This window comes from Delphinapterus leucas, chromosome 11, assembly GCF_059928025.1.
Source record: "Delphinapterus leucas isolate spDelLeu-1000000601 "Yukka" chromosome 11, BTC_Dleu_Yukka2, whole genome shotgun sequence".
Lineage (NCBI taxonomy): Eukaryota > Metazoa > Chordata > Mammalia > Artiodactyla > Monodontidae > Delphinapterus > Delphinapterus leucas.
This window is the reverse complement of record NC_143139.1, coordinates 57165440-57192300: the sequence shown is the minus strand read 5'-3', so window position 1 is coordinate 57192300 and position 26861 is coordinate 57165440. Positions and strand designations below refer to the sequence as shown.

The 26861-nt window shown below is 36.7% G+C and overlaps 2 protein-coding genes across 4 annotated transcripts in view; one reads left to right on the top strand and one right to left on the bottom strand.

Moving 5' to 3' along the window:
• Positions 1-106: 106 nt before the first annotated feature.
• Positions 107-15075, bottom strand: THAP2 (THAP domain containing 2). Of its 2 annotated transcripts, XM_022571514.3 has the most exons (3): positions 13202-14902; positions 6971-7166; positions 107-3899 (listed from the first exon to the last, which is right to left on the bottom strand). In XM_022571514.3, the coding sequence occupies exons 1-3, from the start codon at positions 13270-13272 to the stop codon at positions 3510-3512; spliced, it is 657 nt and encodes a 218-aa protein (XP_022427222.1). In that variant the 5' UTR covers positions 13273-14902; the 3' UTR covers positions 107-3509. The 2 variants fall into 2 exon arrangements, 1 of the variants encoding a protein (XP_022427222.1); XR_016394977.1 differs by lacking the exon at positions 107-3899 and having other exon boundaries at positions 7050-12570; positions 13202-15075.
• The window catches only part of ZFC3H1 (zinc finger C3H1-type containing), a 49482-nt gene continuing 36581 nt past the window's right edge, over positions 13961-26861 (top strand). For both annotated transcript variants that reach the window (XM_022571511.3, XM_022571510.3), the window contains exons 1-3: positions 13961-14762; positions 19640-20056; positions 26622-26686. In XM_022571511.3, the coding sequence (XP_022427219.2) occupies positions 14165-14762; positions 19640-20056; positions 26622-26686 (1080 nt within the window). In that variant the 5' untranslated portion in view covers positions 13961-14164. The remainder of the gene's footprint in view (positions 14763-19639; positions 20057-26621; positions 26687-26861) is intronic.

Genomic DNA, 26861 nt, shown 5'->3' with positions numbered 1-26861 from the left:
TAAGGAGGCAGACTTCTACAGAAGTATTTTAGGGGATCAATTTAGGGGATGGATTTCCACAGAAATGTTTATGTACATATTTTAGAAATAATAGGCATGACAGTAATTTCCTTGGAAAAGTTTTTAATATCAACATACTCAGAATACATTTTCTGTGAAAACAATATGCAATTGTTTAATATACATTATAAAATCATTAATTTTATGAAGTTTCCAACTGTCTAAATACTAAAAGAATCCCATATTCCGACATAAAGAGGAACCACTTTCTATATTATTCCAAAATTAAAATTTACCCGTATTCTAACATTGAGAAATGAGATTAGAAAAATCCAACATTATAAAGTCTACCTAGAAGAGATCAACAATGACTTCACAGACTGTCTTTACTGTATATATACACACAATATTTTTTATTTTAGTTTTTTGAGACACATAACCTGTCCTATTTTAATGATTCATATATTTGACAGAAGGTTATAATGTAGAGGTCAGAGAAGAGGATTTGGAGGCTGAAGACCAGTATTCAATCTAGAACTTCCTAGATTACTGCATTTCTATCCCTTGTGCCAGCTGACACATTATAAATGTCTGAATGAATAAATAAATTACATTAACAAGGATTTCTTCATCTATAAATTGAGATAATACCACCTACCGCACAGAATATATGTGAAGAGCAAGTAAGAGAACTAATTGGTGCCATAGTGCTTTGTTCACTTTAAGACTCTGAGTTAAAATTATTTTTAAAAATTCGTGATAGTAGGGTTTGTTGTTTAGTAAAAACATCAAATGTCAAACTCCAGTCTTGGCTTTGATATAATATTTTACTTACTTATGTTTTCCTTTTAACAAGGTATCATTAACAACAAATTTGTTCAGTGTTCATTTTAACGGGGAAAAAAAAGTCTTACAATTCATTAAATAAACACTGTATGTGATTCAGGTCAACACCCATGTCCTTCTAGAAAATCTCCTTTGGTAAGTCATTATAAGAAGAAAATCTGTTTGTTTCAAAAGAAAACTGGTTCATTGTAAAAAGGTCTAAAGTTTACACGTTCTCATTAAATTCCAATTCAAAGAGCTTCACACATACGTCTTTCATAGCATTTATCATATTGTATTATGAATATTTGTTTCTCACAAGAGACTTTGAGCAACTTAACGGCAGAAAATCATGTCATATTCATCTTTATATCAAATCCTAGCCTTTGGCTGGTCCTTTGTAGGGGTTAGTGCCTGGTAGACATAGAATGAATGACAGGCATAAAACAGAGAATATGTATTGTGTCAAAGCAGAGGACAAAGAACTGTTATAATTTTGATTAGTTTTATGGTCTACGAGCTAAGTCATAAGTTTATCAACAGACTGAAAACACGATTTTTAAAAGATTCCTTTTATGTTTTTCTCTGTGAATGAAAGTAGTTTTAAGGTAGACAGATGTATGTTAAAATAATTTGATGCAGGGAGAGTTTGGAGCATATTATTGGAACAGTAACATGAAAATGACATGGAAAAACCAGCAAAAATTTTTACTTTAGAATTACTGAGTGGTAGTTTATTCAGTATTCTCAAATATTAATAAATGAAGTCTAAGTAACTTTGCCAAAAGCTTGTTGTATTTTATAATGCTTTATTTTTGTGATTTAAAAAATGTTATATTAAGATATCAGAGTATTATTGTAGATGGGAATCAGCCCGCATTAGTGTTTTGTTTTGTATTGGGGAGGGGCGGTGAACCATGTGAGAGTTTATACTTGGGAAACATAGTTTATGTTTAAATGATTATTTGCCCAACTTATTTTGAGGTATAAAATAGAAATGGTCAGTAAGTGTTTGCTGATGTGTATGTTTGAAACCATAAAGATAGTTGAAAACATGTAATGACAAATTCCAAGGAGCTACATCCAATATTAAAGATAACATGACTTAAAAAAAAAAAAGATAACATGACTAACAAGGTTTACATTATACACAAAAGAATTTTCATAAATATTTATTTTAAGTGCCTGATGATAACTAAAAGAGACGTTTCCTGCCTTTGTGCATCTAGTTGCTTGGGAAGCATTCCTTATTAAAAGAAAGGGTGCTAATAATATAAAAAGACTTTTTGCTAGGATCTCAGCAAATGTTACAAAAAAAAAAATTTTTATCACCAAGTAGCCATTACCTTATGGGAAGGATTTACAGTAATATGTGATTATGTATATGCTACTTTCATATGGCGGTGTCAGAAGCTCAAATCAGGCCTGGGTAACCTGATTGTACATTAATAAATTTTTACATGATTTGACCAAAGCTGTTTGAAGGAAAGGGTTCTTATTAAACATTTATCTGGTAAAATAAGGCAAACCCTTTAATTGTTCAAATGGAAACTATAAGAATAGTTCTGATATTCTATTTTGTAAAATAATTAGCACTTGCATAGCTTTATCAGAGACACATGTATTTTTAAAAAGATCTACATTCTATTTCTGTTATGCAGTATGGTTGCTCTATTTGACTCTCACTAAAAGAGGAGACAAAAATCAAGCTGATGTGTAAGATAAATTGACTTCATTTTAGGTTATAAGTTGTAAAGATATAATATGGTAAGTACTTTTCTATAATTCAATTCTATTGTGGGTTTATGGGAAAAAAAGAAAGCTTAAGAATTTTGGTATCAACACACATGGGGACAGAGGGAGTATTCCTAACATGGAACTGTGTAGCATGTTTGCCTATTAATGTATCAGTTTTGAAATAGAATATGTAATATTTTTATTATGAGAATAAATGTGGTATACATTTATCTTTTTGTTTAAAGTAAAAGCTAGATCTCAATCTCTGTTATTTCATAACATACTTTCTTAGAAGGTGAATATAATCAGCTACCTGTTTTTAGTAGTCTGAGTTACTTGGATGATGCAAAGGTACTTCACATTTGAAAATACTATTTTCAAAATATTTTACAAGTTATTGCAAAAGCTAATTTTGTTATGAGGGAGGCCATGATTAGCTCAGTTTTACTGATAAAAAGATATGAAAAGTTTAAATAAAAGAACTTGCCCTGTACTTCAGGTTTTTTCCTAAAATTTTTCCCAATCACAGTGCCAAAAATAATAATTTAATTAATACAAAATCCAGCAGTTTTAAAGTTTTATTTCATGTTGGTTAACTCCTACTAGGCAAATTACTTAGAATGTAATATCCCAACTTTGGTACAGGAAAAAATTTTTTTAAAAACACAAAACACTTTACAAACATACAATTTCCTAGAAAAAATTTTAAGTACATGATTCTCACATAAGGCACTTCCATTCTCGTTCAAATAAGTTTCATAAGAAGTTCTCCATTTTTTTTTGCAACCAAGTCTTCATAAATAAATTATGCAGTAACGTTGTTACTTCAGGTAAAACTTTATTAAATACCCAATTTTGGAATAATTTCCTTAAATATCTTTACCTTTGAACAGAATGAAGTTCAAGCATCAAATCCTAACTGAAGGTACTTTTAGTCTGTTTTGCAGTTAGAGAATTGGTAACGTTTTACCTTGTTGATCTTGTTCAAGAATCTTGAAATCTTCCAAAGGAAGACTGTTTAAGGCAGTTGGTAAAATGTGTTCTGATGTGCCCTTAAGTAATATATTATTTGCTTCTAGATTCTTCACCAAGCACGTGGCTTTGATCCATCTTCGAGTTGCTCTGCGTTCCTTCTGTAGGCAAGTTTTCATTTTCCTTCTTAAACTTGCTATTTCCTTTTCCAGTTTAATTATCCTCTTTTTTGCTTCCATAGGGTTCCTAAAGGCATAACTGTGTTCAAGTAGTACTTGCTGACTACTAATGTTTGATTTTAAATTAGGTGGTCCATTTGGAGTACAACTGTTGTTTTTCTTCAGAAGATTCCTTGACTTGAGTTTCTGAGCAGAATAAAATTAGAGGGTTGAACATAAATTATGGAATATCACAAATAAGTAAATTTTGTTTTGGATAACAGTATTTAAACTGCTCTTTTAAAAACTGATTTTAAAAATTTGATAGGAAACATCAGCAGCCTATCTCATGTAGTCATGGATTCAAGTTTCTCAACTGGTTGAATTAACTCCAGCCACCTATTTCCTTTTGTCTTTTCTCTTCAGAGAGATAAAAGCATTGGTCTGGAAATAGAGAATGGACTTCCTAGGTCTCTTCCAAATTATTGAATATGATTCTGTAGAGACTTAAAAATATTCTTTGCAATATTCTAAGGCCAGTATAGAATGCATTTAGACATTTGGTTTATTTGTGATACTGATTTGATCTCTTTTTTAGGTAAATACTATCCTCTCAATTTGATTAATATTTCAGACCTGTGGTCCTACTTAATACAAACATATTCCAAAGTATCAAGCTCCTGAATAGATTTACCTATTAATTATGCACAGTTATATCTTATTGATACACTCAAGGTTTTAAAATCTGGCTAGAAACTTTCTTTCCAAATCAGAAACCTGAGGACCCTTTTTTCCCTTTATCTCTTTCATTCAATTAGTCATCAAGTCCTATTAATTCTATCTCCTAAATATCTGTATCACAAATCCTCTCCTCTTCATCATTCTTTTTTTTTTCACTCTCTTCATTTCTTTTATTTTTTATTTTTATTTATTTATTTTGCAACACTGTGCAGCATGTGGGATCTTCCCCGACCTGGGATCGAATCCATGCCCCCTGCAGTGGAATCGCGGTGTCTTAACCACTGAACCACCAGGGAAGTCCCTCCTCTCCATCATTCTTAATGCTACTATCCATATCAAGCCCATATCATTCATGTCTGGCTTGAATATATTAAAAACTTCTTTATTGATCTCTGGCTCATTCTGATCCTCACTAGTCTATTTTCTGCCACACAATAATTTTTTCTAACAGATTTGATGATTTAATACTGGCTAAATTCTTCTTTGCCTTCCTATTATTTAAAGAAAAAAATATCTTTTTTATATGCCAAAATATCTACATGGCATACTGTACCATTTAGGATCTCACCCCATTCTGCCATTCACCATCTTTTTAAAAATTAATTAATTAATTTTTGGCTGAGTTGGGTCTTCATTGCTGTGTATGGGCTTTCTCTAGTTGCGGCGAGCGGGGGCTACTCTTTGTTGCGGTGCTCGGGCTTCTCATTGCGGTGGCTTCTCTTGTTGCAGAGCACGGGCTCTAGGCGTGCAGGCTTCAGTAACTGGGGCGCGTGGGCTCTAGAGCGCAGGCTCGGTAGTTGTGGCACATGGGCTTAGTTGCTCCACAGCATGTGGGATCTTCCCAGACCAGGGCTCGAACCCGTGTCCCCTGCATTGGCAGGCAGGCGGATTCTTAATCGCTGCACCACCAGGGAAGTGCTGCCATTCACCATCTTAATTTTTACTCCAATAATATTAAACCACTTATAGTTCCCAGATTATTTGATTAATTTCATAGCTTTGTGTCTTTCATTCAACAAACATTTATTGAAACACAGGAATTCATTTATGAATTCCTGGGGACACAACAGTGAACAAGTAAGATAAATATGGTTCCTGTCTTCATGAAACCTACAACTGGCATTCCTTCTGTCTAGGGGAATCGGCAGGGACTCTTTTTTGATCTGTATATTCCCAGCATCTAACTTGGATTTTGACATAATGTAAAGTTTAGTAAACATCTGTTGAATGAATAAATGACCAAAATGTCAAAAACAAGGTATACTTCAAATTCAATAAATATATGAGTTTGTACTATGTACCAGGCACTATTTGAGGTTCTGAGGATTCAGAAATGAAATGCTTGCCCTCCTGGAGCTTTTCTAATATCTGTGATAATTGGTTTACCACAATCTCCTCTCCCTTCTCTTCCATTCAGATAGTAACTCATGTAGATTTACAAATTTAACTGTCAAAAATAACTCAAGAAAAGCAGTGATTTTCCTCTCTGAGAGGAAAAGATGTCTATCCTCCTTTTCAAAGCTAAACTCTTTATTTTGTTGACATTTCTTTGAGGATTCTTACATGAGGGAAAGGCACTTTTCAATTTCCACTCTGACAACCTCCCTTCTGAACCTTTCAGTGACCCTGTCTTTCTCAGCTAGCTTTTTCCCCTCTGATCAGATCTTCCCTAACTAGATAAAACATTGTTTTAATACATTCATACTATACCTTAAATGTCTCCTTCCTTTTAAATATCACTTGCTAACACTTATTTTCCATTCACTCCTCAACTCATTATCTTTTGTTCTCATCATGCTATTGCAGCTGTGCTGTGCAAAGTCAAGAACCCTCTCCTACGTTCCAAACTCCAAGCTCAAGCCCAGCCGAAATGCCTGGGCTCTATGAGGTTTTCTGTTATGCCTCCCTCTGAACTTATATTCTTTGGTGTAACTCTGGTATTCTTTGGGTGTGCTGCCCTGAAAGCACTTAACACACATTATTTGCATATCATCTTAAAATCAGAGCAGAGTGATGCTGGAGGTTTCATTACCATTTCTCAGTTTTACCAATGGGTCAATTATTGATAATAATAAACAATGATGTAAAATTCCAATATAATAAAACAGTTTAGGTTGGGGAAAGAATATTGGAGTCAGGAGTGCTGAGCACTAATTCTAGCCTGCATCTTTACTTCAGTTTTGCTGTTTTCTTGAGGCACAGCATTATATATGAATTTCAATATATTCTTTTTTTTTTTTTTTTTTTTTTTTTTGCGGTACGCAGGCCTCTTCTCACTGTTGCGGCCTCTCCCGTTGCGGAGCACAGGCTCCGGACGCGCAGGCTCAGCGGCCATGGCTCACGGGCCTAGCCGCTCCGCGGCATGTGGGATCTTCCCGGACCGGGGCACGAACCCGTGTCCCCTGCATCGGCAGGCAGCCTCTCAACCACTGCGCCACCAGGGAAGCCCTCAATATATTCTTAATTGTTCCATGTTACAAACAAAAAGGGATGGATTCTAAAAATGGTTAAAATGGCGTAAAAGTAGTATTACTTACCATGGACTTTATGTGGGTACAAAAATCAAAAATGGTTGGAACAGCATCCATTTTAAGTCGTCTAGTTTGTCCTGTTAGGTCAAAACAGGAGGCTTCAAAGTGCTTTGAACAAAGAAAAGTATGTTTTCCTGGCACAAAATTTTTGCGCCTAACCAGGCGAACCCATTCTTTTCTTCTTTTAGGATCCAAAGGAAACCTTTAAAAAAAAAAAAAGAAAAAAAAGGCAACTCAAATTCCAACTATCACAATTCTGGTTGTACCTCAATGGTTAAAAGAAAATTTGAAAGGTAACAATTTAAAGTGTCTTCCATTTACATAAAAATTTAACAATTTCCGGTATCCAGATACTGGAACAGAAACCAATTCATGCTCATTTTTATAAGTTGTAAAAAAGTTAATAAAAAACTAACTTAAGTGGTTTAATTTTTCAGGGTTTTAAAAAGAGACCTTTCTTCCCAAACTAGTCCTTAACAAGGGCAGTAAAATAAACAAGACTAAACTGATCTAGATTAAATTTATGTAGATCCATTATAAGCAGGAATAATTTTACAGTGCTTTGATCTGCTGCTCATGTACGTGGTCAAGACAAATCAGATCATCTACAGATTAAATTTTATCAAGACAGATTCTGGTATTCCTTCCTCTGTGTTCATTATGATACTTACTACATTGCTTTGTAATTTTCCATTTTAATAAATTTCCAGTGAAATCAAAGAAGATTATAAGTTTCTCGAGGACATGGATCATTTTATCTTTTTTTTTTTTTTTTTGGCAGTACGCGGGCCTCTCACTATTGGGGCCTCTTCCGTTGTGGAGCACAGGCTCCGGACGCGCAGGCTCAGCGGCGATGGCTCACGGGCCCAGCCGCTCCACGGCATGTGGGATCTTCCCGGACTGGAGCACGAACCCATGTCTCCTGCATCGGCAGGCGGACTCTCAACCACTGCGCCACCAGGAAAGCCCTCATTTTATCTTTTTATCTAACTTTAACACTTATGTAGTGCCTTGCAAACAGTTGGGACTCAACAAAAATTTGCTTAATTAATATAAATACAGAATATATGAATTTATAATTCACTATATTACTTGCATGAAGTTAAACTGCATATATTTTTAAAAAATGACCTCTTAAGCTATGTTGTACAGTAGAAGGCATAATTAATTACTACAAAAAGTAAAATGCTGATGACAAGCCCAGCAGGAATGTTTTTCCTTTTATATTTATTTCAGATATAAAATATACTGATATGCACCCAGTGTACACCTGTTAAGGAAGAGAAAAATATAAGGGACTGTCTAAAAATTCAAATGGTAACTGTGTTGACTGACTTGCAAATAGAGGAATCAACATTCACATGTAATAAGTTTGAACTGAACTCTTCTTTAGTTTGACTACCTTATCCTTGAAGTATTAAATATGAACTCACTAGTACCTAAAAAGAACCATTAAATTTGTTAGAAGATCATGTGGCTCAAAAGCCCCCAACTGAAGCTTCATTAGGTAACAGCTTTGGCTGTGTCAGATATACTAGGCTTGCTCAATTACCAGCAGGGAGGGCCACAGAGGTGAAGGCCCAGACTTACTTACTTAGACACCCTGCCATCTCATGTCCCCACCCCCACTGCCCCAAACACACCCTCACCTGAGGATAACATTCGTGTGTCACTCTGCAGTTCACATGTTTTCATATATGTACGTTGTTTTGCATTTCACTAGAAATACAAGTCTCTCTAATGGAGACTTTATCTACTCGGCCTAGCCCTCACCTCTTAATAGTAATGTATTCTCATCTCAAAGCTTTCTGATCACTTTCTCATCTCAAAGTGATCTGAAAATGTTTCCTGAGGATTAAGCTAAAAATTAAGCTTTAGTTTATAAGCACACTTCTTCTTGGGACTTCAAGCACAAATAAGTACTATCAGCACTATTGTATTAGCATTTGTATAAGACTCTTCAGATATATGAAGACTTTCTTTCAAATATTATCTTTCACCCCCTCCCCTTTTAGCTCGTTTTTAAGGTAAAAAAAAGTTTTAAATTATGAAACCAACGTCTCCAATTGGACCTTAACATGATCAAATTCTACTTCTTTCTTTTAAGACTCAGTTTAGGAATCCCATGTTCCTAACAAGTTTTTTTATGATCAGAAGACTTGGTCAGATGTTCCTATATCATATAGCTCTAATATAACTGTATTCTAATTGTTTACTTTTCTATCTCCACCACTAGATCACAGGTTTCTCCTGGTTAGGAGCTGTTTTTTCACTACTTTGTCCTGTTAGTAAGCATTCAATGAACTTTTTGAGTGAATCAATGAATATACAAAGTAATGGAGTTAGTTTGGCATTACTAAATAATCTTTAGATTACCTGTGTTGAAATAAGAATAATCAACAATTTTATATTTGATTTTAGATAATGTTTTATACAGTATTAACCTTAATCATGTTTTTGCACGTGTTGTTTGGATTTTTCTCAGCAAATTCAAAGGGTGGGAGAAGCAGCCCATAAACTGAATTTAAGTAATAATAAATCATGTAAATATTAATTTTAAAAAATTAACGTGGTATTAATAGATGGATATATTCTTGTTTACACAATAATAGAACCAGGCTTTCAGAAACATTAGTAGTTTTGGAAAATCACTCAGTATTTTAACAATGCTATTTTGCTTGGGTCTTTAACAGCTGAATGCCTCTTACATTCCAAGCACTGTCCTAGGCACTGAAGACATAGTAGTAAACAAAATTGATCTACCTTTATGATGTCTACCTTCTATGTGGGTATACTGTAATGGGGAAGGTAGAGAATCAAATAGCTTGATGTAGTAGAAAAGAGTGGCTGAAAATAGTCTCTGTAATCAAACCAGGTATCAATCCCAGCTCCTTCATGTAATAGCTGGGTGACTTTAAGAATGTTGTTTAATCTTTTTAGGCCTCAGTTTCATCATCCATAAAGTGGAGTGATAATGGTACCTAGTGTGGTTCTAGGGATTAAATGAGACATTGTGAGTAAATGCTCAGCCCAATGCATAGTATGTGGTAAATACTAAATAAATGCTGTTTATTATTATTATAAAAGTAATTACAAGTGTCATGAGTTTATAAAAGTGTAAGTACAGGATTGCACGGAACCATAAAACAGGAAGAGCTAATCTCGTCAAGAGGCCTTAAGACAGTACGAATTAGCTAGGGAAATTAGGATGGTAGTAGTGAAGAGTGTTAAAGAGTATCTTGGGGACAGGAAGAGTGTTATGACATGAAACGAAGATGGAGGACTTTCCAAGTTAAAGAGTAATTTTGAACTTTATCCAAAATGGCATTGGTAAGCCATTAAGAGGCCTAATTTAGAGCTGTCAACAGAAAATGTTTTAACTGGTTGTTAAACACAGCCATTATTAAAAATTAAATTATGTAAGTTTGCATTTAAATAAATTAAAAACAAAGGTAATAAATACTAAAAACCCATCACTTCCTAATTATTTTACTGTTGTCTATACTCTTCAGGTTACTTATGTCTGTTACACCTGTATGGAATAAATGCTATAGAATAGGGTAGTATTGCATGTTTCTTCCCAACTCCATGATCAGTGATGTCATATTCGTAGCTTATAACCAGTTATGGTGGGAGTATTTATATCATGGAAATTGGACAAACATTACAAATCAGGGCTTTCCCCCTTTCCTGGAAATCCTGTTGTTAAAAATTTAGCAACACACTATTGATTATAGAAGAGCGGTTAGGAGTGCATGAATGGAAGCAGTGAACCAGTTAAAAGGTTGTTGTAATAATACAACTGAGAGGGAATGGTGAGAAGTCAAGGGAGGATGACCTCCTGGTTTCTGGGTGGATGGTGTTTCCATTTACTGAGAAAGGGAATATGGGAAGTGGTGTAGGTTTGGGGGAAGGGCAAGTTCAGTAGTACAGTTTTAGTACGCTGAATGTGAGGAACTGAAGAGACCAGGGAAATAACTGAGACACTTTACCGATAGGTCTAAAACTCATTAGAGAGAGTTGGACCAGAGGTATTGATTTGGGAGGCATTAACAGGTAAATGTTAACCAAGACCACAGGAACCATTGCAATCCTTCTGATAAGAGTGGGAAGACCTTGGTCAGGGGGTGGAGTGGCAGAGGAGACTGAAGTTAGGCCAAAAAAGTAAGATGAAAATCACAAAATTAGTATCAAATAATTCAAAGTAGAGAGTATTTCAAGGAGGAAATGATCATATGCCATGAAAAAAGGACGCTGGAGTGACAATTTATGTTAGCAAGAACAGTTTCAAAAGATTATTATTGGCAACACTTAGACTGGAATGGGCTGAGTAAAAGAAAAATGGTGACAGTAAGTTTAGGCAATATAAGCTGTACATGGGGATAAAGAAGTCTACCAATGTCCTAGGAAAGGAGTGAATAGTGTTAATTATGAAATAGGGATTAATTTTATTATAAATAATGTTATTTTAACACCTAAACTTCCGGGGTTACACATGAAAATGTTAATTTCATAGCAAACAGTCAAACACGGAGAGGAGGTATGTATGTTAGGGTACCACTGTGCATCTCCTAAACAGTCATTATTGGTCCCTTGAATCCTCCCTCCCCCTCATCTTCCAAATCAAATGACCATATACGGTAGTTTCTCCTCAAACATTTCTCAAGTCTGTCCACTTTCCTTCTCTACTGTCAGTACCACTGTAGTCTAGGCCACTGGGTGGACTCTCCATTGTTTTACTACAGGTTCCCAACTTTTTTCTCTATCAACGCTCACCTCTTCTAATCTAGTGCTGATTGTGCCAGCAACAGAAGTACATTTAGTTCAGTTGATGCTGTAGCAGGATATCCTTGTGAAATAGCAGGTGCATCAACATTCTGTAATAAGCTCCTTTCTGTCAAATTCATCTCTTGATGATGCTTGACCAGCACTTTAAGTAACACTGTAATTCTCTGCACTGCAGCCTGAGGGCTTTTTAATATACAAATCTAATCACGCCATTCTTTTTAAGCCCTCCATAGCTTCTCAAGTACTCATTGGATAAAATAGAAAATCCTTTAAGTATCGTACAGGACCAAATCTATGTCATCTTTTGGTCTCGTTTGAAATTTCACATCCTTTGAGAAGTGTTCTTTGACTTTCCAAGGCTAAGTTAGAGACCCTGAAGGTCTCTTCTTTGGCACTTGACCACAATTATTTATGTTGGTCTTTCTCATTCCAACTCCAGGAAGGTTAAGAATTCTCTGGATCCCTAACACCATGTCGGGGAAATAAGAGCTTGGTACACATTTGATGGATGAATGAATAAAGCACTACATTTGCATGAAGTAGATGAAAAACAGAAACATCACAAGGATTTTTTTTTTAAGTGGTAACTTTTAATAAGTGGGTACATTTTGTCATAATGAAGTAGGAAGAAAGGTCAAGGATATCATTTTCTACATTCTAAGATCTTAAGTTGTGAGGTATATAAAATCGGAACTGTTTGTACTTAACTTTTTGAATGCTTCTTTTCTTCAGGCATATGGCAGGCACTTGCAGAGAAGGTAAACATTTACCAAGTACTTATTATGTTTCATGTAGGGTTCAAAGCGCTTTCCAGAGTTCTGATTTGACAGAAATAAAGAATTTTGATTGCTCTTCCAGCAAACGAAGGCAAAACATAACCTGGGTTCTTTTTATACTACTCTGTTCTAGTAAGAATAGAAAGCTTATTTTTTCCACTTTCATTAACATCGCTTAATTCCACGGCTACTTACGATGATGACTCAATTTTTCCGCAGAGTTACTGTGCGTGACTATTTGAAATTTAAATGCTTCCCATGTCAATCCAGCTAGTGAGAATTGACTAATTATACGGGAACACAGCAGGCTTTTTAGGTGATTGCTGACTTGAAAAGGCAGATCTTGCTTCCTCTTATGGCGTCATTAATATCAAAACTTGGTCTAACACATAGGGAGTAAAAGAATAGAAAATTAAGGTATCCTCCTGTCACTTTCTAGAGAAGGAGTAATTACGGAGAGAACTTGACTCTCTTTTACAAAGTGAGTAAACCTTCCCCGAAGGGAGCGAAAAATTGGACAGATTTGAGAAACACACACAAAGGGCAAAAATGATGCGTCCCTGCTACTAGCTAGCGAAGTTATTAGAATTAGTAGAATCCTGTTCTTTCCACACAAGCGAGACCCAGCCTAGGAACTCCCGTTTCCGTCACCCCCACTCCCTGCCCAGGTTACCTGTGGAAGCTGATGTTAATGTGCTTGTTGTAGGTAGTAGCACAACCCGCCGCGGCGCAATTGGTCGGCATTTCCCTTTCGCCCTCATTCGGCGCTGTCTTAAGCCTAATCTGAGGCGCGGGCTGCTACGCTTCCTTCGGGAAGAGACTGGGCAAGCGAGGCTGGGGAAGGGCCCACCCAGCTAAGCTGAGGGAGCTAGGTGGGAAGAAAGGGTGTACGTATGTGTGCGGGGAGCGGGGGTGTCAGCCTTCCCTTTCTCTTTATTAATATGGCGGACTTGAGCCACAGGAGCCGACAGTCCTGGAGCTCTAGTTCCCTTCGTTTGCCTTCACCAACATGGCGGACGCACCCCGTCCTCTCTCAGGTTCCCAAAAGGGAGTAGGACTACTGCTTCTCTTCAGCAACTGTCCTCCGAGCAATTAAAAAAAAGACGTGTGTCCCTCCCATCCCCCCATCACTCTGAAACTCTCACGGCCGAGATTAAGAACGGGCCCGCCTACCCCGCCACGCACCCAAAAACCCCAAAGCAGCGTCTGGAGTGGGGACGGGCCTCAGACTGGAAGGACAAACTCTAAGCGAGAGCCAAAAAAAAAAGACTACAACTCCCAGTGAGAATCACGTTGTCCTAATTATTATCGCGTGAACTGGGAGCCTTGTTTCCTGCGTGCCGCAGGAAGTGACGTCACGAGCAGAGCCACTTCCAGAGCTCTCTTCTCGCGAGGCGGAAGAGCCCAGACCGCGGAGGAGCAAGGGGGCGCTAGGGCAGGGAAGTGGGTTGCGACGGTCCGGCGAGAAAGAGCTGGGGTGCGGGGAAGTTGGGGAGCAGAGCCCGCTAGGTGAGCAAGTAGGGTAAGGCCGCACCGACCGGGTCCGTTGAGAAAGAAGGAAACTGAGCAGGAAGGCAGCTGACGGGCGGATCCCCGGACAGAGCGCTAAGGTTGTGTGGAACGCGCTGCTCCCGGGATGGCGACTGCAGATACTCCGGCCCCGGCCTCCAGTGGCCTCTCGCCCAAGGAAGAAGGGGAGCTTGAAGATGGGGAGATCAGCGACGACGATAATAACAGCCAGGTACGGAGCCGGAGCAGCAGCACCAGCAGTGGCGGCGGGCTGTTACCGTACCCGCGGCGAAGGCCTCCTCACCCGGCCCGGGGCGGTGGATCCGGCGGAGGCGGTGGCTCCTCCTCGTCATCGTCCTCTTCTCAGCAGCAGCTGAGGAATTTTTCACGCTCGCGGCACGCGTCGGAGCGGGGCCACCTCAGGGGACACAGCAGCTACCGACCCAAAGAGCCGTTCCGGTCTCACCCGCCCTCCGTGCGGATGCCTTCGAGCTCACTGTCCGAAAGCAGCCCCCGACCGTCCTTTTGGGAACGGAGCCACATCGCCTTGGACCGTTTCCGTTTTCGAGGCAGGCCTTACCGGGGTGGGAGTCGCTGGAGTCGGGGGCGAGGAGGGGGTGAGCGAGGAGGCAAGCCGGGGGGCAGACCTCCTCTGGGAGGAGGAGCTGGATCCGGATTCGGCAGCAGTCAGAGCTGGCGAGAGCCCTCTCCACCTCGGAAGAGTTGTATCCTTAACGTGGCGGTCTGCCCTGGGTGTGTCACTGAAGTTCCCTTTAGCGTCTTCTCAGATCTGTGAGATGAGTAACTTTTCGGAACCGTCAGAACCGCTTGTTTTCACTGTGTCAGTATACTTAACGTAGGCGGTTCTTTGGTAATCCCCACCCATGTGTCAAACTGTAGCGTTATTTCTTAAAATTGCTTTATTGGGTGTATTGCTTTTTAACATGAACGTGTTATGGATGGGGGCCAAACTGGTGGAATCTGAGACAGTGTAAAATCAGATTTGCAGTATTACATCAGAAGCCCAAGTTTCATTAGCCTTTGTTTTTGCTAGTACAGGAACTTTGTTATGTGAAGTTGCCTTAGATTGTTAAGAGGGAGAAAAAAAATATTGGCCATAAAAAGTTTGTGGAATACTGTTGCTTATTTCATATTGCAGTGTCACATTGAAAATTGTGAGGTTTCATCGTTCATAATCCTACTGGTTTTATTTGTGATTCTGTTTCTACCTTTCTTGATTTACTCTTACACACTGCCGCTTTTTTAAAGTTAAAAAAAAAAAAAGAACTGGTATCTTACTCGCCAACTCAAATTCAGAGGTTTGAAATTCACATATCTTTGGGGGAAACTTTACCTCCTTAACTTTTCTATTTATTATGTTCACATTTTGGACATTTTATAACTCTTACTGCTGACAAATGTGGGCTAGATAGAAAATGAAACTTAACAGCATTTTTATTTTAATATACTGGAAACTGTGGGGTTTATGGGAAGGTGGAGTCTATGGAGAGGTTAAGAAGGAAAATAGCAAAATAATCTGGTTTTTGTCCCCTCTAATCTTATTCATAGTTATCGTAAACATTCCTGAGTTTACTCATCTGAGGGTTTGCCATTTTAAGACGTGTTTGTAGAACTATGTCTTAAAAAACTTTTTTTTTTAATTGAAATATAGTTAATTTACAACGTGTGTTTCAAGTGTACAGAAAAGTGATTCAGTTATATATATAATATTATAATTTATTGTAGTAATGTAATATATACTTTTTCAGATTTTTTGTAGAACTGTGTCTTGACATATTCCATGATAACTGCATAAAAATAGTTTACTTAGAACATTTATTACTGGTTGTAATTTCCATGGTGTAATGATTTTTTAATATATTCATTATATATGAAACTTATATATAAAGACATTAGTTTGGGAGACACTCAACATTTTTTTCACAGAATACTTAGGACCAAACTGTCTTTCCCAGATGTCGGGATTGGAAGGGGACCAGAAATGTAGGTTTAGGTAAGAAGTAGGAGCTTCTGGTGCTACTGCTCTGAAAAAACTTCTACAATCAAAAGTTGGGTTAGGAGCACTCCAGGATTGTTTCAGAAAAAAAATCATGTAGGTATTTAACTTTTAAAAAGAGGAATGCTCTTTCAATAAAGTTAGAAAACCTCTGCCCAAGATACTTTTTTAACCAAGGATTTGTTGTCAATTCTGAGCCTAAAAATGGAAAGGCTATTTAAGTACAAATATGTAAATTTTTTAAGAATACAAAGATGTAACTTCTAATTTGTGTTGGAGAGGCAAATGTAAATAATTATAGTTCAGTGTAAAAAGTTCAAATTCAGGTATGTAAAAAGTACTATGGGAGCTTAAAGTTTTTTCTTATTTTATATTAGAGAAGGAAGTGGTACGTGGACTTGCCTACCTCCTGCCTTTGCCTTCTTTCTGTCCATTCATTCAATACCTCTACCACATACCTTTATTAATTGTTAATCTTATATGTTCTTTTTAATGAACAGGCACATGATGTTGTGAAACAAGTACGGGAAAATATCCAGTTTGATTTCTGTAGTAACTTATCAGAAATGAGCTCTCTTGCTGTTTTTCTTTTCACAGATGCTGCACTTAAGGATGATTGTTTTGATCTTCTGCTCATTGTTTTCCTTGTGAAGTATCACTAATCCATCCTAGAGGTGGTATTCTTTATAAGAATCTGTGAAGGAAAACATAGCTCCCAGCCACTGTTGTGTAATGTGAGCAAACAAAATTTGTAATACAAAATTTTGTTAATTCAAATTCCTTTAATACCATGATTGTACTAAGTTTAATTCATATTTCCACTGTATGATTGTAATAATGACATTTTACAAATACTGCATTAAGAAAGAATAAGGATTATTCTGTGACTCACTTCCATAATCTAGAAGTGAGGTAGCATGAATGCAGGTGGGTTTTTGTTTTTTAAAACTTTTTTTTTTCTGTAATAATTAAGGTATGCTGGATGCAGCTTTAAAGAAATAGAATAACCATTATTCTATTTAGATTCTATTTAGATTCTATTTTACTTAGATCCATATTCTATTTAGATATTAGATTCTATCAGAATCTAATACACCAAATAGATTCTATTGCAGTAGTTATTTTCATTCTCATTCATTTTTAATTTTCCTTAGTGAGAGACACTTTGTCAGTCAATCTTAGCATATATCTCCTTTGGATGGCTGTTGATTTAAACTTTCAAATCTGATCAAAGCTAACATAATGAGTCCAGTGTCTCATCAGTAGAAAGTCATTCCAGTTTCACCTGCAATTGTAAAGGTTGAATGGCTGTTCTTTTTTTAAACCAGGTTTCAGTTAGAAATTGCATCTTGACCAATTTCAAATTAAATCTTTTAAGTGCTGGTATCATCATAGCTGTTCTGCATACACAGAAGTAGGAGATTTCATTTAGCCTTGAAGGAGATTAATTAGTCATAGCTCAGTTGCTTCTCATTTTTCTGTCCTTTAGTTATTTTATTTTTTTGTTAGCGTATTGAATCTTTTCCCTTTGTGAATGTTTCCAAGGACTCTAGTCATATATATTTATTTAATTTACTGTAGCTACATTGGAAAAGTGAGATGTAAATGTAGATAATTACATAGTTTATGTACAGAGAGTATGTAATGGTGGGGTGGGGGAGCAAGTAATTGCCGGACTTCACATAGTGGGTGATATTTGAATTGGGGTCAATTTGAAGAACAGAAGAACCTAGACACAAAGCTATGCATAAATTGTGATAAACATGGAAGAGGTGAGATTGGAAAGGAATCATGAAAGCATTATATGCCATTTTAAGGATTTTGGACTCTATTCTTAGATTAAAACAAGGGATGAGATCTGATCAGATTTGTGTTCTAGAAAGATTAGTCTACCAATAGGATGGAGAATGGCTTGTGGGAGATAGAACCCTAAATGGCTATCACCAGCCAAAACTATGGGAGTGCATTAGAACGCTCAAAATTGAAAGAGAGAGACTAAGTAGAGCTCACTGGTGAGCACCATTTTTGCAGTAGTTGGAAGAGAAAGGAGTCATGAAGACTTACAGGCAAAAAAAAAAAAAGGAAACAAAGGGAGAGTAGAATTACGGAAGCTAAGAGAGAAGTAGTTTACAGTGTTTAGTGCTGCAGAGAAGTCAGTGTGGATAAACTCAGCCAGCAGAAGCCAGATTCCATTTGGTGGAGGAGTAAGACAGGTAATGAGAAACTAGTATTGTTTCAAGAAACTAAGCTCTGAAGAGATCAGAGAAACAGATTTACTAGAACAGTTTTGCTGCAGAACTGTTAAAGATTTTCAGTTGTAGTGCTCATTTAGTTTCTAAAATATTTGGTGGTAATTCCCATTCTTAAATTGGTCATTAGGGAAGTTTAAAAATATTTGGGGCTTCCCTGGTGGCGCAGTGGTTGGGAGTCCGCCTGCCGATGCAGGGGACGCGGCGTCGTGCCCAGGTCCGGGAGAATCCAACATGCCGCGGAGCGTCTGGGCCCGTGAGCCGTGGCCGCGGAGCCTGCGCGTCCGGAGCCTGTGCTCCGCGGCGGGAGAGGCCACAACAGTGAGAGGCCTGCGTACCGCAAAAAAAAAAAAAAATCTTTGTAGATTGCTTTTCCGTTAAGTTGTTACACAGATAAGAAACTATTTAGGGAACTGTAATGTTATATCTTAGCGAATTTAATGATCTGTAAATGACATATTAAAACCACTACTTGTCTTTTGTTAATTTCTAGGCTGGAGAAGTGAGGTGGAACAGTTCTCATATGTATGAATTAATTTGAATAAAAATTGTAGTTTGGAACCTTGTAGCCATTTCCAACCAAGAAGTTAAGTTTTATGTATCACTATGTTAGAGAAGAAAAAAAAAAAAAGTAATTGGTTTTAGATATCCTTTTCTTCAGGGGAAAATTAGAAGATACATTTTGAATACAACTTAAGTGTTTTTTTTTAATTATTTAACTGCCTTCATTGTCTTAGTTATATATATGTTGGATGTTAGTGTACTTGATGAGCTCTGCACTTGTTATCTGTTAGGTTTTTAATACAGTGTTTCTTATTCATAACTTAGTCTTAACTATTGTCAGTGTTAATTTTTTATATCTTTTTAAAAATTTGAGACATGACAAGAAACTAATTAGAAAGAAGAAACGTTTTCTTCTGATTATCTGAAGTGTAAATTATCCACATCTGTGACAAACCATTCAGTTTCTCCCCTCTTCCTTCAGAAAGGAATCTCTAACATCCAGCTCATTATGGGCTTTCCTGATAACCTGCAGAAGGAAGGATGCTATAACCTAACTAGGTGTAATACCTGTGGATACAACAGGTAGTAAGTGACACGAGTGATTTTGTAAGTGGACTATTTATATGCATACTTGTTAATTTTAAAGTATGGGCACATAATGAAAGTGGGCATTAGCAGCACATATGTTAAATGGCATTTAGTAATTTTAAAATATCAATTCATCTTCCTTGAAAAACATGAAAAAGGGAGACAATTCATCTATAGTCTAATGTGTTTTTGTTAAATTAACTGGAAAAATTTTGGAAACTGGTTTCCTTAATACGCTGTTCAGCTAAAAGTTTTGGAAGATCTCCATCAAGAAAACAGAATTATTCATCAAAAAGTGAAAACTGTGGGGAAGAAACTTTTGAAGATTTACTTTTGAAGTATAAGCAAATACAGTTGGAACTAGAGTGCATCAATAAGGATGAAAAACTAGCTTTGAGTAGCAAAGAGGAGAATGTGCAAGAAGATCCTAAAACACTGAACTTTGAGGACCAAACAAGCACTGATAATGTCAGTATTATAAAGGACTCAAGTAAAGAAGTAGCTCCTGAGGAGAAAACACAGGTCAAAACTTTTCAGGCATTTGAATTAAAACCACTCAGGCAAAAATTGACTTTACCAGGAGATAAGAACCGGTTGAAAAAAGTTAAAGATGGAACAAAACAGCTTGCCCTGAAATCTGACACTACTGAATCTAGTCAAGGTAATGGAATTTAAAATTTCAATTAGTGATGATATGCTTCTTCCTCTAAAGGGGTAACTAGTTATTTTGGTAGTGTACTTCATTGAAATGATTCTGGTGTTTTATCTGTGAATTTTTTTTCAGATAGTAGATAGTCGTATTGTTGGGTGATGACAAGTTTTGTTTCATTCTGATCTTTCACCACTTTTGGCCTTAAGTGCTGGTCAGGACTAATAATACAGTTTTTAACATAAGTGGTAGTGGGCACCTTTGTTCCCTAACTTACGGGGGATACTTTTGCCATTTACTTTTAGATATGATGTTGGCTAAGTTTTTTGTAGGAGTCCTTTATTGGGTAAAGGAGGTGTTCACCCCCACCCCAGCCCCCATTCCTTGTTTGAAATTTTCAGCATGAATGAATTTTGAAGTTTATCAAATCTTTTTTCTTCATTTATGGAGAAGAGCATCTAATTTTTCTCCTTTAATTTATTAGTGTAATGGATTATATTAATTGATTTTTGTAGTGTTAAACCACCCTTGTATGATTGGGATAAATCCAGTTAGTTCATGATATATCATTTTTATACATCATGGATTTGGTTTGTTAATTTTTTCTTTTCCTCTTTTTTATGAATGTATGATTTATATACAGTAAAATTTTACCCATTTAACTGTATAGTTCTTTGAGTTTTGACAAATGCAAGCAGTTGGGTAACCATTGCCAGCCATCACTATCATAGAACAGTTTCATTAACTCCCACTGATTCCCTCATGCCACCAACCCTACTTGGTAACCACTGGTCTGTTTTCTGACCCTATACTTTTGCCTTTTCCAGAATGTCATATAAATGGAGTCTTGTAGAACATTGCCTTTTAACCCTAGCTTCTTTCCCTTAGCATAGTGTATTTGAGATTGATCCATGTGGTTGCTTATGTCAGTAGTTCATTTCTGTTTTATTGCTGAATGTCCCATTGTATGGCTATGCTACAGTTTGTTTATCCATTTCCCACTTCAGGGACATTTGGTTCTTCCAGTTTGGGGCAGTTACAAAACCTTCATAGATAAAGGTTTGCTAATGTTTTGTTTAGGGTTTTTCACGTAGGTTCATAGTCTGTATTTTGTTCCTTCTTTTTCCTTACAAGTTTTACTATAAGGTTATGGTGCTCAGAATGAGTTGGGGAGTGGTTTCCTCTTTGTTCTGTGGGATAGTTTTAAGGTTGGAATCATTCCTGGGATATTTGGTAGATCTTGCTGATAAAATTATCTGGGCCAGGATGGCTTTTTTTCTGGGAAGGTTTTAAACTACTGACTGTTTATGTTTTCTATTTCTGGTTAAGGCAGTTTAGGTAAACTATTTTTCTCGTAATGTGCTCGTTTCCTGTAAGTTGTACAGTTTATACTAAGTTATTCTGAAGAATCTTACCTTTTTATTATCCACAGCAGTTATTAATTGTGTCTCCCGTCATCTTTTAAAAATTTCCCCAGAAATAAGTCCACAGCTTTTAAAACTCATTAATTTTTAGCCTCTCTACTATTAACATCATTTGGGGCTATGAAACTTCTACTTTAGCTGCATCTCAGTTTGTCATTTGTAAATTTTTTTCATTCAGTTCTAAGTGTTTTCTAATTTTTGTTATTCTTTGGCCTGTAGGCTGTTTAGAAGTGTGTTCCAAAACACGTAGGTTTTTTAGGTGTATATTTTGTCATTGAATTCTAAGTCAATCACATTGTCAGAGAATGAGATCTATATAGTAGCAATCTTTTGATATATTTGTAGAGACTTGCTTTATTGTCTAGTATGTGATTGATTTTCATAACTGTTGTGTGTTTGAAAGGAATGTTTGGATTGTTAGATCAAGCTTTTTTTTTTTTTTTTTTGCGGTATGCGGGCCTCTCACTGTTGTGGCCTCTCCCATTGCGGAGCACAGGCTCCGGACACGCAGGCTCAGCGGCCATGGCTCACGGGCCCAGCCGCTCCGCGGCATGTGGGATCTTCCCGGACCGGGGCACGAACCCGTGTCCCCTGCATTGAGAGGTGGACTCTCAACCACTGTGCCACCAGGGAAGCCCCTAGATCAAGCTTTTATGTTCACATCTTCCTTCTAAGATATGAACATTTTTTGATCTGCTTGATCTGTCAATTGCTGAGAGGCTTGCTAAAATCTGCCAGTATGGTAGTGGATTTCTAGTTTTCAGTTTTTGCTTTAAATACTTTGAGGCTGGGGAATTGACTTATTATTCTCATTATTATGTAGTGATCTCTATCTCTAGTAATGTTTTTGCCTAAAAGACTATTTTGTCTCATGTTAATAAACACACCATCTTTCTCTTGTTAAGTATATATGCTTTGTATATCACTTTCCATCCTTTCAGTCTTTCTGTATCTTCATGTCCCAAATGTTACTTGTACATTGTATGGAGCTGGATTTCATTTGTAGTTTAACCTGACGATCTTTGTCTTTTAACAAGAACATATAGTTCACATTTTTTCATGATTACTGATATTTGTATTTATTTCCTTTTCTTTTTTTTCTGTCTTGCCTCTTTTGACTTTTTTTTAATACAACTATTTTTTTTTCTTTTACTCGTTTGGAAGTTAGATACAAAGTTTTTGGTCTCATTGATTCCTTTAGGAATTGTAACATGAATTCTTATCAGTGTTTAAAGTTAATCAAGTTATTTACCCTTTCCTTGATATACAAGGACCAGTATTTGCCTACCTTTGCCCATGTATTTAACACTTTCTTGGCTCACTCTTCCTTCTATGTCTAGAATCACTTATGCTTAAAATACATTTTTAAGAATTTCCTTTAGTTTGTGTCTGCTATATGAAAAACTTATTTCTGTTTATCCTATTTTAAAGACAATTTTCTTAGGTTTAGAATTCTAGATTAGTTAATTATATTCTCAGTATATTGAAGATATTTTCTGGCTTCCATTGTTGATTTTGAAAAGTCAGCTATCAATCTTTTTTTTTTAATAAAACATTTTTTAAATTTTATTTATTTATTTTTGGCTGTGTTGGGTCTTTGTTGCTGTGCGCAGGCTTTCTCTAGTTGGCGAGAGGGGGCTACTCTTCGTTGCAGTGTGTGGGCTTCTCCTTGCGGTGGCTTCTCTTGTTGCAGGACACAGGCTCTAGGCGCGCGGGCTTCAGTAGTTGCAGCATGCGGGCTCAGTAGTTGTGGCTTGTGGGCTCTAGAGCGCAGGCTCAGTAGTTGTGGCGCACGGGCTTAGTTGCTCTGCGGCATGTGGGATCTTCCCAGACCAGGGATTGAACCCGTGTCCCCTGCATTGGCAGGGGATTCTTAACCACTCTGCCACCAGGGAAGCCCAACTTCTGTCTTTTCAACTAGACTTCCGGAAAGGCTAATCTACGCTGACTCCTTTCAGTTCGCCTGTCATTCCTTCTTAACTCAATGTAGTTTGCTTTTCTGACCCTACCAGAATACTGAAACTACTCATGGCACAGTTACTTTGACCTAATGGCAAAATTCATTTTTCATTTTCATTCCTTTTTTATTTCATTCTTCCATTTATGCAAAATTTAGTTGAGCACTTTATTCCAGCCTCTTGGAAGTACATCAGTGGAAAATAGACAGTCATTTATGCCTTCATGGGCTTGCATTTTAAGAAGAGGAGACAGTAAATATGATGAGTAAATAACAGTTGTAGAGAGAGAAAAAGCATAGCAGTAAGTAAGTTAGGATGGAGATAGTGGGTATAGGCTGCAGTATTAATGGGTGATCAGGAGAGGCCTGAATTTGAAGGTGAGATTTAAACAAAGGCTTTGAAGACGGTGGGGGAATAGCCAAATGGGGGAAATAGGTTTCTAGGCAAAGAGAATAAATAGCTAGAGCATTGATTTTCTAACTGTGGTCCTTGGACCTTCTTTACCTGGGAACTTGATAGAAATGCAAATTCTTAAGCCCTACCCCAGATCTACTAAATTGGAAACTCTGGAAATGGGGCCCAGCAATCTGTATTTAAGAAGCCCTCTTGTTGATTCTGATACTTGATAAAGTTTGAGAATCACTGAACTACAGTAATGACCCTCAGGCAGAAGGGTACTGGCATATTTGTGGAATAACAGGAAAACCAGTGCCACTAAAGAAGAGAGAGTGATGGGGAATGAGTATTGGGAGAGAAGAGGTCAGAGATAACGAGTTGGGACAGATCATGTAGTATTTTGTAAGATGGTTTTTATTCTGAGTGAAATAGCTGTTGCAGGGTTTTGAGCAAAGGATTGGCATAATTTGTTTTAAATTCTCAAAGGATCACTGCTGCTATGTTGAGAGTATCCTGTAGGGAGTAGACACATCTGTTATATTCAGTGATGTTTTTCTCACTAATCCTGAAATTTGGGGATTTCTGTGCTACTGTACACATCAGTAGTTTCTTGCAACTTTCTGATTTTCCTTTTTTTAAAAAAAATACTTTTCCTATGTAACTTCTTAACTGTTGATGTCCTCACTGTTCTCTTCTCCTTGGGTGTTCTCAGTTATTACGGTTTTAGCTACCACCTATATCCTGACTGTCTCTAGCTCAGTTTAGAATTTCAGGTAATAATTTTAAAAATACTGCATGACTGCACAAGACCAATTTTCATTTCGGAAGTATTGAGTAAGAATTGAAATAGAAATATTTTTATAGAGATCCATGATAGTGGTACGACAGAAGGACCAAACTACATGTTTGGTCAATTAAATCATAACCTGCTTTTATTAATCTTTGTGTAAAGTTAGATTTATGGTCTGAAATTTACGGTTTGTGCTTGTTTTTCAGGTGACATTGTGCTCATTAGGTAGCTGCCAGCTTAGTGGATAGTTGCCTCTATGCTCCCTTAAAGGGAGGTGCTGCCATCTTTTATAGACGAAAGAGAGCCTCATCAACTAATAAACTCTCATGACTGATGACTCATAGTATAGGAGAAAAGTTCTTTGTACATTTATTGTGGAAAGTCTGTCTTAATTTTTTTCCTTGTTCATTTTTGTCTAATAGTTATTACTATTCTCTTATTCTTTGAAGTATGGTCAGTTTTGTTATAAGGTGACATGCATTCCTGGAAATCACTACACTGCAGAATTGCACAATAAAAGGCACAGGGCTAGGGGCAAATGGTGTTAGGGAAAACAACACTCAAAAACCTTGTCAGTGGCACATGAAAAAAGATTGGAATCTAATAAAAACGGTAATGCAGGTTTACACATTAAATGGGTAAAAATGCTTGAAATACTACAATAAATATGTCACTTTACCTTGGAAAAGACCTAAAATGAGCTTGTGGAAGTAGATCTGCAGCTTATGAGTTACTGTGAAGTAGAACAAGGAAGGTTATTTGAAATTGGACAGTAAGTTGCAACACCAGATGGGGATGGGTGTGCATATACAGTGAACTGAAGTAGTTGGTAAATTGATCACCATGTGTAGGATTTGTATATTCCTACATGGATCACCTGGGTGCAGCTTTCTGCATTCTCTTAGTGTTTCTTGGACGCAAATTGTACATAAGCAAATGTGAAATTTGTGTTGTCCTCAGATTATTTTCTAATATATCAATCATGTTGCAACAAATTCATATTTCCAAAACAAGCCTTATGGCAGAACTGACCTAACTCAAAGTTTGGTGATTGCCTTCCATTTACTTTTTCTAGGTACTTGATATAATAATTTTTCTGTGTATTGAATAAGTTGCCTATTCTTTTATCAGTAGGTCTTGAGCAATCAAATTAGGATATTTGGAATACTGGTAGTGGTATTATGGGAAAAAAAAACTAGGCTTGGAGTTTAGACTTAGTTTGAATCCTAGCTTTGCAAATTTATTTGTGTCATCTTGAGAAAAGATTTTCTTAGTTTTTAACTTAATCTGTTTTAGCTATGAAAGTGCCTCTCTCATTTCTATTATATATGTACTGTAACTTTACTGTGTAATTTGTAGAGCTGTCATAGATTAGATAATATATAAATAAGATTTTGTAATAGCTTAATCAGAAATCTGGGCCCAAGGCTAGAATTCTGGAAAATGTGTGGAAGGACTTAATTTGGTTGATACTTAATCTACTTCTGTTGATGCTTTTCTGCATAAATAGAGAACATTTCTTTTTTTTTCTACTTTTTGGCCAAGTCCCGAAGACATTTCTTTAATGAGTAAATCCAATACAATCTCTAAATGTTGAATTCATTTCAACTTTTGAGGTCTGAATTAATCATCACATATTCTTTTCTGTGTATTATCTATTCAGTAATGAAGCTTTGTTTCTTGTCTATCTGCTGTGTAAATTCTGTTCTTATTTGAAATAATTATTTTTAGTTCAGAAGTCATTCTTACCATAGTGCAGTTTTAATTTATAATTTAATATTTTGAATTGTTTTTGCATTATAACTTTCAGAAATGAGGCTGATGTGGGAAGTTTGTTCAGATTTTCATTCTCTCTAACAACATTCTTTCCTTTTGGTTGAGAGTGAGAAAATGAGACCCTTGAATGAGACCGTTTAAAATAAATACTAGTAAATATCATGTAGCATTTTGTTTTAAATTGATTGTGGCAACCTTTTAAAGCATTCAGAGTATGCTGTTTTATTTTAAAGGATTAGAAGATAAGGAACAAAATTTAACGAGAAGAATTAGTGCCTCAGATATTCTATCTGAAAAGGTAAGATACTGCTTTGTGAGATTGGATATCTCTGTAAGACTGATTCTTGCAGTGCTTTACTCTGTTCTTTTGAAAGGGAAATTCTGTCTTGTTTTTCACTCATTTTTTGTTTTTCATCATTGCTATACCTTCATTTGGATATAAGCCTTAAAGATAAGAAAATCTGGAGAGACAT